General features: G+C 39.5%; 1 protein-coding gene across 8 annotated transcripts in view; it reads left to right on the top strand.

The window, feature by feature from the left end:
- The window catches only part of LOC136017777 (bifunctional heparan sulfate N-deacetylase/N-sulfotransferase 4-like), a 115,619-nt gene that overhangs the window by 64,004 nt on the left and 31,469 nt on the right, over nucleotides 1-20,146 (top strand). For all 8 annotated transcript variants that reach the window (XR_010614083.1, XR_010614078.1, XR_010614088.1 and 5 more), the window contains exons 6-7: nucleotides 47-175; nucleotides 19,914-20,096. Coding sequence is in view for 2 of the 8 variants with exons in the window: in XM_065686383.1 (XP_065542455.1) it covers nucleotides 47-175; nucleotides 19,914-20,096 (312 nt within the window). In the remaining 6 variants the exon portion in view is untranslated. The remainder of the gene's footprint in view (nucleotides 1-46; nucleotides 176-19,913; nucleotides 20,097-20,146) is intronic.

Below are 20,146 nucleotides of genomic sequence, written 5' to 3'. Positions count from 1 at the left end.
TGCAAAAGAAGTTAATGTCAAAATGGCGCTGTTATTTTGTTCTCAGGTGCTCCCTCGACAGACCTGTGGCCTTTTCACTCATACCATTTTTTACAAGGAATATCCTGGGGGTCCTCAGGAGCTGGACAAAAGTATCCAAGGAGGTGAACTCTTTCTCACCGTTCTCCTGAATCCTGTAGGTACCTTCTTTTGCTATTTTTTGGACAAGGTGACAAACGGGGAGGAGGGAGAGAAAGAGGGAGAAAGGGAAGGAGATCAGTTTTCTTTGATCTCATTTGGGAAATAAAAACCAAGATCACTTGCTCAGAGGTAACGAGCAATTTAAGAGGAAAGGAGTGAAATGTGTTCTGCTAATTTCTAACTACACTTGTATGCAATAAGTTACTGGAAAATGTATTAATTTCAGCTCCATCCTGTTTCCCAGCCTGAAACCAGGTCCCTGTGAGAGAAGAGTGTACTGACTTGTCTGAGACAGAAAAAAAAACAATGAGCGTAGAAAAAACTCAGTGATTTTATTCTGATTTTCCTTTTTCCCATATGCTTGGGTCTTCAGGCACTCCTGACAGAAAGCCATAGAAACCCCTGGGCTCAGGCCTGATACCATTTCCCCACCACTGGCACTTCAAAATAGGTTTTGTGAAGCTAAAAAACACCCCAACAGCACATAACCTTCTAAGGAACTTTTTTGCTTTGCTCAGTGCAGCATGTCTTTTGCTCTGTCAACATTACATGATCCCTAAACTATATATATGTATGTATATGTGCACGTTAAAAAAACCTATGTATGTACAAGCACCCACATATGTTTGTGTGTATATATATATATATATATATATATATATAAAAGGTTTAATGAAAAGTGCCACAGACTTTATGGATGATTTTCAGAGCTATCACTCAATTTAGTCACAACTAACAAAGCAATCTGAACTGTGCAATGTTAATATAAACATGCACACACAAATATGACAACATGATGTAGTTGGGCTTATCAAGGATCAAGGAGGAAAGCTAATGCTATATTTTGATATATAAATGCTATACTTTGAAGTCACAGTTCTCTTGATGTGAACAACAGTCTGGTGCCATTTAAAACAGCACCATAGAGGTGGAAGGACAAAGGATGAGAACAAAAAAAATTATGTATCTATTATTTTTTTTCATTGTCCTGCCTTCATCCTGTCGCACCCTAATAAGCTGTACCACTCACAAAACACCCTGTGTCTTGCCAGGTGGCCTAATTTTCAGTGGTTATAAATTGCTGTACTCGTGGACTTCTCTGCAGAGTTAAAGAAACTTCAGGTGAAGCTGACTCTCAAATCCAGGTCACTTTTATTTAGAGATCTAAATATAGATTTCAGTATTATATAATTAAATGCTTATAGGCAAACTTTAGCTGGGGAGCCAAGTTGGTTTCTGAGTCAAAGATCCAGTGAGCTTTAAGAAATGAGACATTTCAATTAGGAATTTTTCTGTACCATACACATGACAACTAATTTGAGAATAAAACCTGTCTCTGTTCTTTATCCTGTCTTTCCATGACCTGCAGTCCTCTCAGACTGGCTTTTCTTCCCATAGTTTTCTTAAGTGCAACTTGGCTCATCTCTGTCCTGGAATGCTGCTGGAATTTATCCTTACCTTTATCACATTATCATCATCTTTGACCAATAGCTGTGTACCTTTCACTTATCCATTTTTTTCCTCAGACTTAGGCAGGGCAGCAGTCTGTAGCAGAGTATGTTCTTACTCCACAAGAGATACTTTGAGTAGCCACAGTTCCTCAATCACTCACCATGTCTAAGCCTGTAAGCATGCTGACTTCTTTCCCTCCAGCTTGCTGTTTCTCTCATGTCAGGTTTTTCTTCCTGATAGTCACAATCTCACAATTGCTTATTAGAAATCTCAGCTTTTCAAACTTTTAAACAATTCTGTCCAAATGTTCTTACCAAAGCCAGGATGAGGCTATGGAGAAGGGTAGCCCTTCAATTAGTCTAAAATTTAAAGGCTACTACTGAACTCTGAACAAATCACATAGCCTCTGCCATCATTTATTACACTTTCCACAGTCCATTAGCCTGGGCACTCCGGGCAGCTCCCCAGCAGGACCAAGCTCAGAGGTGCTGGAGCACCTTCCTTCTGGGAGCTCTAATAGCTCCAGCTCCTTGTGCCTGCCCCACAGGAGGTTTCCTTCAGCCAGGCCCAATTGCTTCCCCCAAAAAAGAGCCAAATCCCTCCCTAGGCAGGTCTTGCAGAGCAGGTGGGTGCTTTTGTTGTCCTGCTGAGCATGGCACAAAGAATGCTTGAGAAAAGCAGCTCTACCATCTGCATTTTAGTTTTCAGGAGTGATGCAGCAAAACCAGGACCTTTCTTAGGAAGGCAATACATAACAGCCAGCAAAGCATGCCAGATTTAATCATGCATCTGTGATGTTCACAACAGAGTTATCTTCCAAAGAAAGGGGGGGGGGGGGAGGGGCAGCACAGGGAGGAAGATTTTCTTTGATTTTCTTTAGTACATTAAGTCATTGCTTTGACCAAGCTAGGTTCCAATAACTTGCGAGTACAATATATATTATGGGGTGGTACTTGAACAGCTTTTCTACACTGTTAATGTTTGATTCCCTCTTCCCACTTTTACGATTTTCTACCTTTACCTCGTCAAACCTAATATTTTACTGAGATAAGAGACACAAGTGAAATACTGACACATGCTTCCCTAACTCAGAGTTAAGCACGAATCTGTTCTAACATGAGTGCTTATTCAAACAGGAAGAAACAATTTAATCCTGTGTGAGCTGAAGTAAGAAATACCACAAAACCCCACCATCATTCAAGTCAGGCTGGCACACTATCCTATGAAATATGCACTGACTGACAACAGTAAAAGCAAAATCTAGCCTTATCTCAGATGGAAACTGGTGTAAGTAGGAACCAAAATCATCTACATTCAGACACCCTTTTTCTTTTGTTAAATACCAAGTTTGGAGAGCACACAACAAGCAAATGGGAAGACTTCTATTCAGTGTAAGAAAAGGTGGAGTGTTTTGGTGGTTAATTTGAAGAAGCTTACAGATCAGTGTCTAAAATCTATGGTATCTTCTGAAAAGGATCAATAGAGTGCCGATTCCATTGGCCAATTACAAATTCAGTTAAATAAAACAGTATGCTTTGAATGCTATGTGGTCTCCCATTTGGCAGCAGTACATACTGCAAAAGCAACAGGAAACTTCCCATCTTATAACCCTAGAAGCTTTTCACTCATTAATAAGCTTCCTTAGTATTTGGATATCAACCTGTGCAGTTCCAGGGATTACCGCGAGCAGTCCAACATAAGCCAGTGTGTGCTCTCCAAATGGATTATGGAAAAGAACAATTGTCAGGAACAAAAAGGCTTTTTCAAAACCATAATTTAAAATGTTGTTGTTGAGTCCTATTGAACAAGATGCCTAATGTAGTCCATGGATAGAAACCATATCCGTAAAATAAAATCTTAACCAGAATGCGCCATACCCCCACCATAAAGGCTGCTTTATACATTGTTGCAGTTATCCTACTTCATGTTTTGCAGTACAGGGATTGCCTGTAACATTGTTTATTTTTGCATTACTGATGTTGTTGAAAAATATTTTTCATTTACTCTTTAAAAACACAGACCAGTGTCCTGGTGTGGAGGAGATTTGCAGAAATAGCTTCTATTAATTCTACTGCCACGCAGTTGCACAAGCTCTCCTGCTCACTGGCTCTGGTGTCAAGTGGGTGTGTGCACTTGTCACCGGCATCAGCGTGAGTTCTGTGCACACAAGCTGGGGCAAAGGGAACCCCTCCACACACCCACAGAGCTGCCAGGCTACCACGACAGCTGAAGTGACATACAAATTAGGTGTGTTATTACCATAAAAGATCATGTTCCAGAGTCCAAGATTGTGTTAGATATCAACTTATGCAGCTCATTACCTGCCCTGTGGTGTGCAATGCTGTTCACTACCCTGCCTGTTTTGAAAAGCACAGGTGCAACAACAAAAAAAACAACCAAACAAAAGGAGTATCTGGTTTCACAGAACCTTTTCTACAACTAGATGTAGATGGTTTCCCCATAAAAATGAGCTAACTCATAAATAATTCCTAATACACTTTATAAACCAGAAATAAAGTGAGCTGTGCAGTTCAGTGACATTTTCCCAAAGCAGCTAAAGTAAGGGCTGTTCTCCCACACATTGCACAACTGCCTCTTTGTTCCTGGCTTCTCTTTTGTAGGCAGCTGCCTAGTTTCCTCCAAATCAAAACCCTGGACCTGGATTTAGAGAGTGGTTTACTTTAGGGTCTGCTCCCAAAAGCCAGTCTGGACAAGGGTGCTTTGGCTTTGAGTCTCTGCAGACCTCCAACACCATTTGCAGCAAGCTATCAATTCTCATGTTTTCCCATTCTTTCAATCCATGACCTTGAGTGTGCAACATGTTGTTACTAGTGTCATGCATAAAAAGATCCCTCAAAACCAACAAGACAGCTCTCTCACTATTTCAGATACTTAGAAGCAGACATGCAAAATAATTGGTATATTTTTGAGACATAAGTCCAGAAACACCATGTTGTTGAAGCAATGTAGGCATGAACTTACTCCACGAATGGATGAAGAGGAGTAGCACACTCCACATCTCATATCCCCACCTACACACAGAGCATCATTGCTGCAAGGCATCTCCTACTGCCACATGGAAGTGACCAAAGCTGTTGGAGCACTAAAACCAAAAGTCTTCTCTCACTTTCAGTTTGCCTCATTGAAGAGACATTTACATGAACCTGTTGCTTATTAAGAAGCAAACTAACAACACTAGCTAAAAAAATGTACAAAGAGGCGCCATATTTACCTTCTGCTAAATAGAGCAGAGAGAAAACACACACACACTCCAACACAGTCTTTAGACTGTTTCAAATTTTAAAAACAATCATGGTGCCTTGATTAAAATCACTACACCATCACCATTTGCTGTGGATTCCAGCTCTTCAGTTGTCTAAAAGCAAACTAAAAGTCAGCTATTTCTGGTCTTCTAGCTTAAGATGTCATGGGCAAAGAAACAGAAACTTGAAAGGTTGTGAATAAGTGGTGACACAAGCTGATGAGCAAACTTTAGCACAAAGAGTGAAAAATGAACTAAAACAACAACAACAAACCCCTCTCCCCAAAAATAAAAATAAAAAAAAAAAAACAAAAAAAACCACCCCACCACCAAAAAGCCCAAGAAAACCCTGACAACTAAAGCACAACAGAACCAAAGTCAAGAACAACTCTAATTTGCAGCAAGACTAGTGCCAGCTGTTCAGCCCTACAACTCCCAGCCTAAGGCGTTCTCTGCATTGGCATCAATACATTTAATAAGTCAATCACATTCAACTGAACCATCCCCCAGCAGAGTTAAACAACCAAGTAATACATCATGGTTCCTTTCATCACATGAATGAAAAAGACTCGCCTGAATGATGTAGCTGAGGGTTTCCAGGCGCAAAGCAGGGACATGATTTGTAGTTGTGTTTATAACAGAATTTGAGCAACGGAGATGGGTTGCAAATGGCAGCACAGAGAAGTTTATGTTTCCTCAGGCTGTTATGACATCCATTTATAGTCTTTTATCCCATCCCCCCAAACAAATGCAAGTAGGAGTGCAACTTAAATAATCTAGTTTTGATTAACCTTTTTTTCAACTAGTTTGATTACTGGAGCACATTTCAAGAATAATTAAATGTGGGGAAGCAAATTTGCCAAATAGGAATAATGTATCAGATAAGAAGAATTTATTCACAACTAATGTAGGGTCAGACTAATATAGGCTCAGACTGCAACTCCTGACAATAATGGCAAGCAGTAACAGGGATATTGCAGTACATCAATTGCAACGTTATTTCTTCCATGAGTATGCGTATTCCATGTACTTCATATGTGGAAGTTCACAAAGTGGCCTCGGCAGGGAGCATGCGGGAGATAATGAAGATTTTGCATCAGGTAAGGAACCTGCAACTAAGTCTGCTAGCTTTTCTGGACTGTAAATCATGCCACCAATGAAAGCTACTGGCAAATTCTCTTTTTTCCTCTCCTGTGCCTTAGCAAACAGGTGGTTTACACAAACCCTACTCAGGCTTGAGTTAGCAATTTCAGCAACTGTATTACAAATAAATATCAAGCTCATATACCAAAAATGTCTGCACTTCCATGAAGCAATACTACATAGATGGTTATATTAGGAAATCCCAAGTGACACTACATTAGGATAAAGAGTTTGCAGAAAGACTGTCAAGGGGATCCTCCAATGCTTTTTTGTTTTAAATGGCTTCTACTGAATCCCCTGTGGCTGAGCAAGATAGTTTCACTTTCTTATTCATGAATCCTAAAGATGAGTGTCCTGGGTTTACCAGGAGCCGTTTTGCTCCTTCTTAGTAACTGGTGCGAGCTCTGTGTTTTGGCTTCCAGCCTGGGCAGAGAGCTGATAACACCGATTGTTTTTAATTGTTGTTAAGTAATGTTTATTCTGGCCAAGGACTTTGTGAGTCTTATGCTCTGCCGGGGACGAGGGGAGGCCGGGAAGAAGCAGAGACAGGACACCTGACCCAAGCTAGCCAAAGAGGTATTCCATACCACAGCACGTCATGCCCAGGGAGGTAACTGGGAGTTACCCGGAAGGGCACGCTGTCTCTTTGGGGGGGTCGAACTCGTACAGCGGTGGTATCGTATTCTCTTGTTATTTTCTCTTATCAATATTATCATTGGTGGTAGCAGCAGTGATTTGTGTTATACCTTAGTTACTGGGCTGTTCTTATCTCAACCTGTGGGAGTTACATTCTCTTGATTCTCCTCTCCATCCCTCCGGGGGGGGGGGGTGGTGAGCGGACAAGCTGTGTGGATCAGTTTAAACCACGACAATGAGTCATGTCTGGCAGAGATGATTTAGTAGTATGCATAGGAGGGATAAATTCCACCAAGACAGAAAGAAAACAGACCATCTTTTCTTTGAGTTTTAATGAGGGTTAGAGGAATCCCAGACAGCCCTCTCCAGGACCCAGCTAATGCAGAAAGCTGTTCAAGTCTATAGTTTGGGGCTTATTCTTTGCATAAACACTTCAAAGCAAAACTCATTAAAGTTAGTGGAAAATGTCTCAACAGAGTGGGTTTGAAATAAACCTAAATAGTGCAACTCCTTGAAAAGGTATCAGTCTAGCTCTCCCTGTTCATTTGGTGGTTTAGAACAGTAACAAGGAGCTTCAAATGTATTTACAGATAAGCAATACTTGTACAGTTTGGGGCAGAAAATGAGGCATTACTGTACTCTTGGAGTTTTCATTTACTATTTTATATAATATATATATATATATACTATATATATGTATATACTATTTTATTAAAAAAAAACTACAATGAAATGTTCAACTGAAATACTTTTTCTCCTTGCCTGATCAAAGCCAGATGTTCAGTCAGTGCTATGTTATTATATATTATTATATATCATAGACTTTATTTACTTTGTAGTTTGACAAACAACATCACTAAATTCTAATTAGGACAGAACTCCTAAAGGTCATAGCGTTAGCACTGCCCTGTCAGTCGTGAAAATAAATCATAAAAATTATCACCTTCAGTAGAAACAAGCAAGGGAAGAGAAGAAAAAAGATAAAGATCTCAAACTTAAATCAATCATAAATGTAAAATAACTTGCATCAAACTGCTTTGTGCCTTATCTAATTCTGATACTAAAATAAAACTTTTTGCAAGACTGTTACCCCTGTGCTGCACCAGCATTAATGCCTGCGTAAATTGTAGTTGGATATTAAAACCAGACACTACACTCTACTTAAGAAAGTATGTTGTTACTTAAGACATATCTTCAGGAATTTAATACCAAAGCACATCAGACAGGAAGAATACCATGTCCTCAGTCTGAAGGTGACACTACCCAGCCACAGAAATGCGAGCAAAAATGCTCTGTCTCTGACCAGCATTCAGCAACCCAATCCCTTGTGAAAAAAATATTTAGGTTTTCTGCAGCTGTGCAGCATTCTACTGCTTCCAAAGATAAAACAGATCCAGCTTAAGACTTGCAAAATTTATTTGCTTTTTAAACCATTTTGAACTGCATTATTTCTTTCTCTCTCTCCTTGAAGCTTGCCAGTTCTTTACAAGCTTTTTGCAGTGCTCTGAGCTGCTTCCAAAGTTATTTTTTTTAATGTTTACTTCCTTGGGTTATATAACTCTAAAAAATTGTATAGCACCTCAAGGACTTCAGCATGTCAGTCATGTTCAGCAGGTTTAAAATTCCGCTTCTCACTATTTTCTTAACTTAGCTGTCCTTTAGAATAAGTGTCTCCATTCCCAGAATGTAATTGTAAAATGTCCCTTCCTCTTTGTTCACTTCACAAGGGCTGTGCAATATTTCTTTTCTTTGCCCCTTACCAGGAACAAACAGGGAACATGAGGTGAAGTGAGCAAAAGGGATGAACAAGGCAAATCCTTTCCTTTGATTCAAAATGAAACACATGAAAATTTATAATTAAGGAACCCCAAAATGTTCAGAACATAGAGCTCCTAAACTGAAATCCTTTCATCAGAAAAATCAGATTTCTCATATGAAAGGTTAGGGAACTCCACCGGATTTTAAATTTAAGGAGGATTTTCCACATCCAGATGTTAAGCTCAAGACTAAGTGGGTTCAGTCCATGTTCTCTGACCATTGCCCTTTGTTCAGTCTCCTGAGAAATGCTCTGATATATTTAAAGCATGCTCTTACAAATTGTTTCATATATCACATCCTCAGCATCCCCAAGGTCTTCCAGTATCTCTTTTCTACTTCATCTCCTTTACTCCCCTGCTTCACAGACAATAAAGAACAGCCATAAAGGTTTAATAGCCAAGATAAGCTATTAAATACAGCCCTCAATATTATTGCCCCTACAAACAAGAGTGAGTCATTTCTCCTAAGAAAACCCACAAAACAAAATACAAAAAAACCCCACCTTTTTAAACCAGAGAGCTTTTTAAGCCAGCAAGCGACAGCACAAAAGGAACCTCAGTCAAACACAAACACAAGTGTACCAGGCTTTAGAAGAACCAGCAAGATGTACTAGGTAATTGGATGTACTCACCAGCCTGGTGTGTGTTCTTCTCATTCGCTGTTCACCTGGAAAAGCTAAAGGATAACCTTTACTCCTGCCATCCCTTTCCTGCAGTGCCCTCCCTATTTTCTGCTCTACTCCAGCCCCATTTCAGGTCTGCAGCCACCAACCCCTTCTACAAGACAGTGTCCAGTTAATGCTGAAACCAAAGTAGATGTAGACCTTGCATGGAGAAAATATGACCAAATGTTTGGCAACAACTGAACAGTAGAAAACCTCACAGGAAATTAAATCCCACATAAGACCCCCACCATATCAAGCCATTCCCATATCTGTCCTGGTCACAGTTGAACACAGTCAATTAAGATTTTTTGCAGCCTAAATCAACAAGGCCAGATATCCACAGAGAGGTAGTTAAACTTCAGATCTCCATCAAAAATCAGCTTTTTACTTATATCCAGTGTCCTAATTCATGAGATGATTCTCTTTTCCTATTCCCTCCTTCCTTGTCCTCCTTGTTACACACATAAACATGTCTGGGCTAACTCCTCCCTTCCTCTTCTTTTCAAGGGGTGTTTTAATTCAGACTCCCACTGTCTCCTTTTATTAATTCTACCATAAAGAGCTTGCACAGGTCATTCCTGCATTTTATTTATATATACATACATGTATAAAAATCTCTTTAACCTAGATTTATACCTGCATCACCACAGATTATCTAGAGACACAAGCATACCCTGTACAAAATGGTTTTGTCCACAAAGCCAACAAAATAAGACACTTGCAGTTGACAGACCAAGCCATTTTTAAAGTTTAAAAAAGAATAGTAGCAGAAAAAGGGAAAAGTTAAGCACTTTTTAAAAAAAATCTCCTTTTCCTATTTCAATCAAACATCCCTAAGAAGCTTTAATCTGAGATGAAAAGTGGAATATGACTTTCAGAAGATCAGCTTCTTTTGCAGGAATTTGGTTGTTGAGAGTGAAATCGGACTGGTGGTTAAAAAATAAGTTCGAACTCAACTTTAGTAACAGCTACAGACAGGCCATAATAAGGTGCATTTCTTTGTTCTTTGTCAGTGTCATGGGGATACTTTTAATTTCGAAGGCCACTTAAACGCATCTACATTTTTAAACTCTCACCATAACTAAAGGGTTATTTTTCATATCCAGCCTGTCAGATCTAGGTTCTGCATGTCCCACATGTGCCATACTTTGAAGATTTTGTTCTTGTTTCCTGCTCCCACTCACCACAAAAACAGATGAGAACCACATGTTATTGCTTCAGAATATTAAAAGTAAATGCAGAGAGGGGTTAATTTGTACCTTCCACCAGAGATTTGGGAGTGTTATTATGAAACATCTTGACTGTTAATAATATTTTTCCTTTTATTTGCTTTGTTTCTCTGAGCATAGCTGTAGAAAGAATAAAAAATAACCTTGGGTATTGTAGGAAATATGCTGCAATACAAAAGTAATTCATAACGCTGTGCTGCTAAGGCCTCTGTGAACAGAGCATCTCAGCATATTTCAGGAACAGGAAAATGCAACCTCCCCACGACAAAACTGTCAATACTGGTTGAGCCACCATTAGCAGGCCTACAGGGACAGGCATGCTCCTCCTCAGCATGACAAGAGGGATGTCTTCATTCTACCAAATTAAAAGGGAGTTTTGTTATTAACCAGCTGTGTCAGAATTTGTCTAAATGGTCACAAACATACCAAATCAAATGAAAAAGGAGAGAGAGTTGGGCCTGATTCTTCTCTGTATTGGGGCCCATTAGCCTGCTGGGCCAACGTAAAGAACTGTTTCACTGCATGAAATGAACATTGCAGTGGAGCACAAGAGTGGCCAGATGCTAATTCGCTGTAGAGAGGAACAGGGGGGTGCCATCCCAGGGGCATCCCAGGGGAAGCTGCTTGAGCAGGCTGTATACCTGCATGATGCAGTCATTAGCTTCTGCCTGAGGAGGAAGGGACAATCTCTTTATTCCAAAAAAACCCACATTTCATGTGGGTTTGGCATCATAAACACTTGTTTTACTCCTGCCACAGCATATAGTAAGGTTCAATATGATCAACATACATTTGTTTTGAAAGCAGGCACACACTACAAAAGTCCTGTATCTACAGCACAGTCAGCCTTTCCCCTATAGATATTTCCTTTTGCAGCTGAAGGTCCTGTAACTGATAACATGATAGAAATATAATACAATCATAAAAGTTGAAGCCACTTTTATCTTCCAAATGCAGGTGTATGATTAAATCCGCTTCAACCTCGCTCAGGCTTTTAAATCTTTGAAAATAATTCTTTTTTCTTTCATCCTACATGGCTATCCCAACTGCAAAGAGCTGGCAGAGGAAAATATTATCCCATGGAAACTCAAGCCTTCAGCAGCATATTTAGAAACTACTTAGCTTGAAACTATGAGCATTAATAAAATATTTCAAGGATAACACATCTCCCTTCCCTCTTCAATTATATTTTTCTTCTTTATGAAAGCTGATACCCCACACCATGAGTTTTGGTACTTTACCAGAATTACTTCCCAGCAAGTTAGATGATGGCAGAAATAGTAATAAATGGCTGTGTGTCAACAAGAGGGTTACTGGGTAAAGGGAAAAAGAATCTGTTACCTTCAAGCACACACCGCAGGATAATTTATTAAAGTGTCAGGAGCAAGCCTTAAAGGTAAAAATGAGCTGACTCAGAATTCTCTGATTATTGAAAACGAATCCTTAATAGAAGTAAATGGGCAAGAACAAAATCTCCTTGCTGTGTCTGCTATTCAAAATTAATTGGAAAATGGCTGATTTGAGAATATTATATCCTCTAGTGAACTGAGAATGCTGCAGGGTTTTTTTTCCCCAAAAAAAAAAAAACAAGAGCAAAGAATTAAATTAACTCTGAGGATTGTTTGCTCAGAGTAGGCCACCAAAATGGATTGATTAATTAATCATCATTTATGAACACTCTATAGCATAGAGCAGTCAGCTCTTCATAAAACTGCTAGAATAGCAACATGACAGTAGAACACTTATAAAAGCAAATGATAAATTTCCTGTAGCTCCAATCTATATCAGCTTGCCTGGCATTTCTTTGCCATCTGAAAGGAAGTATCCTGCTGAAAACTCTTATTTAGTATGTATAAGAGAGGTTAGTTTGAGTGGAATGACTTAAATTCTACAATTCTGTGTGCTGTGCTGGGCCCTGGGCAGTAATGCCCACAAGGAATATCAATATTGCTCCAAGACACTTTACCTCCCTCTACCTGGAGACTATGAAGTGCCACGTTAATGATAATAGACATAATTCACTCCATTATTCAAAACAGTTAGAAACAGACCTTATTTCAGCACATCTATAAAAAGGAACATCACAGAAAGTAGTTTATGTCTGCCTATCCAAATTAATTATCATTTTGACCATTATTTGCCATCAGCAGACACGTGAGCATATTTCTCCCACAGTTCAGTCAGCTCAGAGGATTATGTTTTAATTCACTGATTAGAAGGGTAAATAGAGAGAACAATGACTGAAGATCCAGCTGAAAATACAGACTTATTTAAGTCCTACTGAAGTGAATTGTATTGAACTCTAATCTGTGAAATACTGTGCTTCCTCTCTGGGTATTAACACAGCCAGCCCCCCAGCAACACATTAGACACCTGCAGCACTAAAACAAATGTTTTATTCCTGAACTTGGTCATTCTGCCAACCTTGAAGTCCATGTTTACATCAGGATTGGCTTCATTCTGCCTAGAAATATTGCCTTCCCTAGAACCCCCCAGAGTAGCCAGGGGACATCTCCAAGGTGCAAGATGACAAAATTTAATCCCTGGTCATAGCGGGTGAGAGCAATTTGACAGGCCATTCCCACGTGAACCACAGTACATATGCAGGGAGGCTCAAATCAAGCATGCAGCTTGGCTCAAAAGCAGCATTCATAAATATTTATCACTATAGTTAATAGCTCTTTGGCAGCCTGGCCACAGCTGGCTCCCCTGGTTTAATGCTGTCTGGTAGCTTACAGATTGCAGAGTGGAAGAGTCTCCTCTTCTTATCCAGGAATCACAGCCATACAGGTACTACATGTGTAGAGCAAGCCCTTAATTGTATCTCATCATATCCTCTATGGTCTACATAACTAAGGTTTAATATTGCTTAAAATACATGCACATCGTATCTAGATTTCTTCAAGTAAAGAGAACGCTGTCCATTAAAATACAATTCAAGCAGGAAGAAATTTCATCTTTTCCTCTCATACAAATAAAAGGCCCCTTAAGATTGTTTTGGAAATTCTGGAAAAGTAATTAATTTTGCTGCAAAGATATCTATTCTATGCTAAAAAGTGACCCCTCCTGTATTATCTGCAACATCTACATGCTACTAAACCATGTTCTTGTTTAATTAGATATCAGGCATTTATGAACAAACACACATAAATAAGAGAGCAGCAGGTAAGACAGTGATACACAGGCACTGCCCATGGCGCACCACTCCAGGCACTGCAGAGGGTGTAGGCTAATGCTGGCCTGTGGTGGCCACTCACCGGCCAGCTCAGGCCAGATCTTCTCCTGCTGTGCTGGTGGTACTCTCAGCACAGTATCTGCCACATGAAGAACAGCAAGGGACACCTATCCTTATTGCAGTGCAGGAATAGAGAAAGCTTCATCATTTGCTGTGGATGCAGCCAGAGTGGAATTTAATTTGGCACAATAAACTGGTGACAAGGACTACTCACATTATGCACTGGCACAAAATAATTGAAGCTGAACTGATTTTTATTTGTAGAGGACTATAACCAAAGAGGTTGACAGCCTCAACCAATGTTTCATAGTTGCTCAATAGACATTAAAAGGGAGCAGGCAACATGTACCATCAAGGAAATGGGGTATTGATAGCTACCTCCTCATGCAAACTGCTTTGATAATCTTTGAAAACTGAAGACCAAAACCATCTGAGACTTCTCAGAGCTGGATCTTTGAAGATACTTTTATTATTCTGTCAGAAACAATTGGCATACAGATCTGACTTCAGGCAATAGTGCCCAAATCCTTTCTCATCTGGTTCATTTGTGTAATGTGAAATTGGGATTATTCTCAAGTCTGAAATTTTTTGTTGTTTCAGAGGAATTTTATAGTCTAAGGAAGTCTCTTCAATGGGAAAACACAGATGGCAACAAACCAGACTCTCATGTCATGAACTTCACTTAAAAATGCAAATATGTGGCTATAACAGGAGGACTGACTTGCTCTAGATTTCTGCAAAGCTTTCTTGGGGCCCACAGATGTAACTGGCAGTGCTGTCTTTGCATATAACTCATTATACTTCGGTCACAATTGGATGTACCACTGACCACTTATACCAGTGCAACAAATTAACAGGCATAAAAAAATCCATTTTGTTTTTCCTCCCTAGTGCAGCCACTCACTGACTGCATAATGTCTTCATCAACAGCAGTTAGTTTTTCACAGACTCTGAAATTATGGCCTAATAGTAAAAAAAACCCCACTTTTCTTAAATTCAGGTTAAAAAAAAAATATATATATATTTATATTTAATGGAATGGAACCTCCTATCTGGCTTTCTTCATCTAGGACCTTCTGCACCAGGGGTATCAAAGATGTATGTATCATGGGAAACAGTTACTGTGTTGGAATGTGGTCTTGATTTAGCCTTTATTTCAGAAGTGAGACTTGGGTAAATATTAGAAAATAAAAATAAATAATGAACATAGCAACTTTAGTCTCATAGGGAAAGGTGCAACACACAGGATTTTCCTGTCAATAAAAAAAGAATTCATTTAATCATACCAACTAAATAATATAGAAGGAGAGTGTTCCTGGGTAAATGAGAAACAATTCTGCTCTTTGAATAAGGAATGTTTAAACAACATAGACATATTACATTGTATGGATGTCTCAATGACACATAATATTGCTGATTGACCGCAGCTTCCCCTCCCATCACTAGATTCCCAGGAAATGCAGACAGATGTAGACTGGGATATTCCCAGTGTAGACACTGTAATGAATATGGGCACAGGAAATATAATGCCATTCAACATTTTTGTTTCCCCTTCAATCTAAGACAAAAGTGTTTCTTTCCAAACACTGTGGTTTTTTTTGCTTCCTGTAGAGATATCATGTTTCAAAAATATTTGATTATCCTGTCAAGAATACCAAAATATAAAAAAATATGTTCAGAGTGGAAATAGAGTAAAAGTAAAAAAAAAGTGGTTTTCAGGCATATAAATTATTTTGCTCCAGTAGCAGAAGAGCCATGAATATGAATAGTGCTGAATTCTAGAAAAAGAATTTGTCATTATTAAAATTAGTGCTCTGTCAACACAAAAATCTAACTTCCAGCTTGCTTTTTGTGCTGCTGCGCAACCAGCTGCATTAAAGGCTGAAGTGTTCTGGGATTCATTATCAGTGAATGGGGCTCTGAATCATAAGGTACCAGACAAGTCTGTAATCCATAACAGGATGCTGTTCAAGATGTGAGATATATTAAACACCTGAAACAGAAAGAGGTATTTCTGTGGTCAGCCTACAATAAAGCTGCTTGGTATTAGTAAATGAACACTTGACAGTTTTGCATTTCTTAGCCATGACATCCCATTTACACATTCAGAAACACAACATGCTGCCATCTAGATCCAGTTATTAGAGGTTGCTCTTGGAGCAACTGTGCAACAGCAATTTCTGAGCACAATGGAAAAAGATGGAATAGCAAAATCCATTTTTCTGAGAGACATTCATGCAAGAGAGGAGCAGAGAAGAGCAAGAAATACGCTACCACATTTCTACAAAAACAGGATCCTGCACCATGTATTTTTCAGTGTCTTGGGTTTGCACAAAGTTGAGCTACACTCCTGATTTACTTTGTATGTGTTAATTCGTCCCTTCTTGCAAATGTTATTTAAGAGGTGCAGAAGCGAGGAAAAAAGTTGTTAAAGACAGTGAACAACAAGTTCCTCTCAGAGAAGCAGGATTCACACATAAGACTTACCTCTGTTCCTGGCCTTTTCCAGCAATGGGGAAGGGCCAAAGGATGAGCAGAAGGAAAGGACATAAAAGGGAACAATGCTCCTATTTAATTATTGAAGGCTGAGTGAGGTAGAGCAAATCTATACATAAGTTTTGTAACTGAGTTTTCTACCGCAAGTGCTAGATCAATGGAAAGGCGTAAGTTCAAATATCAACATATATGAGCCAATATTTGATTCCCAGTATCACATATTGGGTCATCTTAGTGATCCTTCAGACTGGCCAGGTACACCAGTGAGCTTAGTTGGGTTACACTTCAGCTGAAAGCTGGAGCTCTAACAGTCCTTTTTCCAGGAATTTCTGCTCTGGAACGTAGCCATATGGTATTCTCAAGGAGAAGCCAGAAGCTCTGTGCGAATTTCATAGTTGTTTTAATTCACTAGGATAAATGGCAAGGACATTGGTGGCTATGGAGCATAGACTCCTGGGATCATAGATTAAACAGTCTTGTTTAGTATCAGCTCCTGTACACACACAACTGCAGATTTCCCTCAGGCTGGAGGGATTACCACACACAAAGACAAATATGATTTCCAGTCTTAGAGGAGACCAGCATCCTAGTGCCCTCCAGAGTCCGTTAACTAACTTTTGTCCAAAAATGAGTGCTTTTAGTTAAGACTGTATCGAATTTGGCACTTATAGGAGCAAATAAACCTTTATATTCTGCATTAATAGGTACATGCAGCTACGGATCTGGAGAAAGTGCACTAACTCTGAGTAGGGAAGGCAGTTTTGGCACACTTCAAGCAGATCTAGCATTGTTTATATTCAAATAATTTTGAAGCAAGCTTTTTATTTTCCTCTACTGAGATAACCTAGATTTCATTTCATGTATATGACTCAAGCATGCAAATACAAATATTACATATAGAAAATTCCCTGTATATCTGTAATTTCTGGATATAACTGATTCTAAAAAGCCCTGGAAGAAAGAACTAGATAGTAAAATTGTGTGACGACCCTGTCATTAGCTTACAGACAACCTCATGTCACAGAGACCAACTGCCAAAGCTGATGAGATACTACATCAGAACAAACTACAGCATTACTTGAACACTGCTGTCCTGCAGGGTGTCTGGGCTGGCCCCAGTCGGGGAACAAACTAACACAGAATTGACGTCGCTTCCCATAATGTGTTTGCTATAGCCTGTGTAGTAACTGCAAGGGGTTTTATTCAGTATCTTTCTGCACATTTGTGTAACACAGATTGCTTATGCTAGTTTAACCTCAAGAGTAATGCAAAGCAGGCAGACAGAGCCCTGTCCCCAGCCTCAGGAACCTGAAACAATTTATTTCCTCTGTAGTGCACTGTTGTACAGAGCGGGATCCTGACTCCCTCCTGAAAGCATTGTCCCACCTGATGAAGTGCTGCCTGCCTGTGTGCTTTTTGTCACAGAAAGTATAAAAGCAAGCTCATTCTCTTTTATTTGCCTATTTTACATAGAGCACTGCAAGAGGGGACAGTCACTCATTTTCACTGGTCTCCTCACTCTTGCCCCTAAGCCTGGTTCTGAAGACCTTTTGGGCACACCAAAATAGCCCAGTAAAGCAGTGCACTGGCACTGTGCAGCCCAGCACCACCCACAAGGCACGCCACAGCAGCACTGTGCTAGCTCAACACATTTCTAGACTATTGCATTTTCTATGGATTGAGGCATTGGCATGAAAACTAACTTTTGTGTCCCTCCATGCTGTAAACATCAACAGTTAATACCCATCTCCTTTGTCTCAACTGATTCGAAGACAGATGGCAAAGAATTAGCTGTGGTTTTATCCCATCTATTATGCACCACATCTGGGGGATTTTCACTTAAAAAAAAATAAAAAAAAAAAATCAATGAAATAAAAGAAGTCAAGAGAGATGTCCCAGATCTTTTGACTCCATAAAGAGTGATCAATTGGATCCTTTGTATTGGGCTGCAGCCTAATGAAACTCTGAAAATAAGCTAATATACATCTTCTATAAGTGCCTTTTAACATTAAAAAAAATCATTCTAATTCAAGTGTAAAGAAAGCAAAAAGAGCAAGTACATCTACTTGAATACTTTATTTGCTGCAGTAATATCAAATTGCTGCAATAATATTAAATGTCATTGACAGACCCTCTAGTACTTATAAAAAAACACTCTGATAATATTCTCTATCAACATTTCCTGTGTTTTCCACAATTTTAAAACTGGGTTGCAGGAAGCATTTGTCATATTGCGAAGAAGCTGAACTCTAAATTAAAAAGGATATGTTTGTATTGGCATATTTTGGGGGGTGATGGAGAAGGTCAGTAGACTGCAAGCGCAAAGAAGATTCACAGCCTTCCTTCTGTTTCTGGGGTACTACATATGGACCTGCCCAAAGTCTAGGGAAATTTCAGTGTTCACTCTTGTTAAGTGAAGCCTACAGAACACAGATCTTGCACAGCTGACAATCTTTGCTTAATAGAGGCTCAGTACAGAATGAAAGTGAGGAACAAATTACCTTTTGTGGAATAAAGTGGGCACAGGGTAAACACACTGGAGATGGGCCATAAGGAACACTTTGTCCTAAGCTCCATCCATATTCACTTTATAGAAGAATTAAAAGCCTTATCAATAATTTAACAAACTAATGGTCATGATTTTAAACATTGTGGGCTAATGCTCAAAGAAGCGCCACTTTGGCAGAGCAAGATGGTGAAAGTGGAAAGCATGTGGTTTTGCATTCCATGGTTATTTTGAAAGTCAGGACATAGTATTTTTATCATCAGCCCTTTCTTCTGCCAGAGCAAAACCCTGGGACCGCACATCAGCAAAAGTGTGCAACAACCTGCGTTGTGTGTGCAACATTACCACTATGATGTTATTTCTTGATAACAGCGTAATTAAATTGCACTGTCATTGCGCATCCTATCTTAGGCCAGTTCACTGAGTAGAAGAGTCAAGTAACAACACTTCAGTCTGATAGTATCTTCGTAAAGCTGAAAAATTACCATCTACAGAGAAACAAAGCCTTTGCAGCTGCAAAACTGAGTTTAATCACCCCATGTAAAGAAAATACTGGGAAATAAATTCTTCATGTTATTCTTACAAATTATCTTTATCCTTCTGAAAGAAATAAGATCTACAAAGCAGTGGCCACATACAGGAGAACCAGAGTAAGGCTGACAAAAAGGCAGCCTTACTGGCTTTAAGGAGAAAACAGTGACGGTATTTAGCTGAGATACCATCATTCACAAAGGCTTGAAATCTTTACATTTCAGAACTTACCTACTTCCAGCTATGCCAATTTAAACAAATTAGCCAACCTGCATTCATAGGAGACATCGTATTAGTCAGATTTTCAGGTTAATTCCATAAATAGCAGCCCTGAAATTAAGCTTTGCCTACATGTCTGAAGAGAGGTGAACTGTCTCCCTCAGATGTTCCAGAGTGCTGGGGATTCCTGACTGAGTGCTCACATTTGCCAGCACCTCCCAGACACCTGCCCAGGGATGAGGAACAGCAAAGTAAACTTAAAGCATGCAATAAACAGTTTCTATGTTGTTTGTAACAAGAACTCAAAACATAATATTGACAAAAATATCTCCAAGTACACATGTGACATGTTTGGAGATGTGACAGGCACAGAGAGGACAGGAAGTGCAACTAGTTTAGCATTTTCATTGTCTTTTGGTTTGGGGGGTTGTGGGGTGTGTACAGGGTTTAGCAAACCTCTTGGAGCCCCTGTGCCCACCCTTCCATCCAGATGCTGCTATCTCCTGATACCCTGTAACTGAAAAGTTTCTCTTGCCTCCCAGATCAGCATCTTCATGACCCATTTGTCTAATTATGGGAACGACCGCCTGGGCTTATACACCTTTGTCAACCTGGCCAACTTTGTTAAAAGCTCAACTAACCTGAACCTGCAGACACTGCCCCCCATTCAACTGGCTCAAAAGTACTTTGAGCTCTTTCCAGAGCAGACAGACCCTCTTTGGCAGGTAATGTCACATCTTCTTCCTCCTCCAATTACAAGCCACTTGTTGAAATA

The sequence above is a fragment of the Lathamus discolor genome, chromosome 1 (genome assembly GCF_037157495.1).
Source record: "Lathamus discolor isolate bLatDis1 chromosome 1, bLatDis1.hap1, whole genome shotgun sequence".
NCBI classification, from domain to species: Eukaryota; Metazoa; Chordata; class Aves; order Psittaciformes; family Psittacidae; genus Lathamus; species Lathamus discolor.
This window is presented reverse-complemented; position numbering and strand designations above follow the sequence as displayed.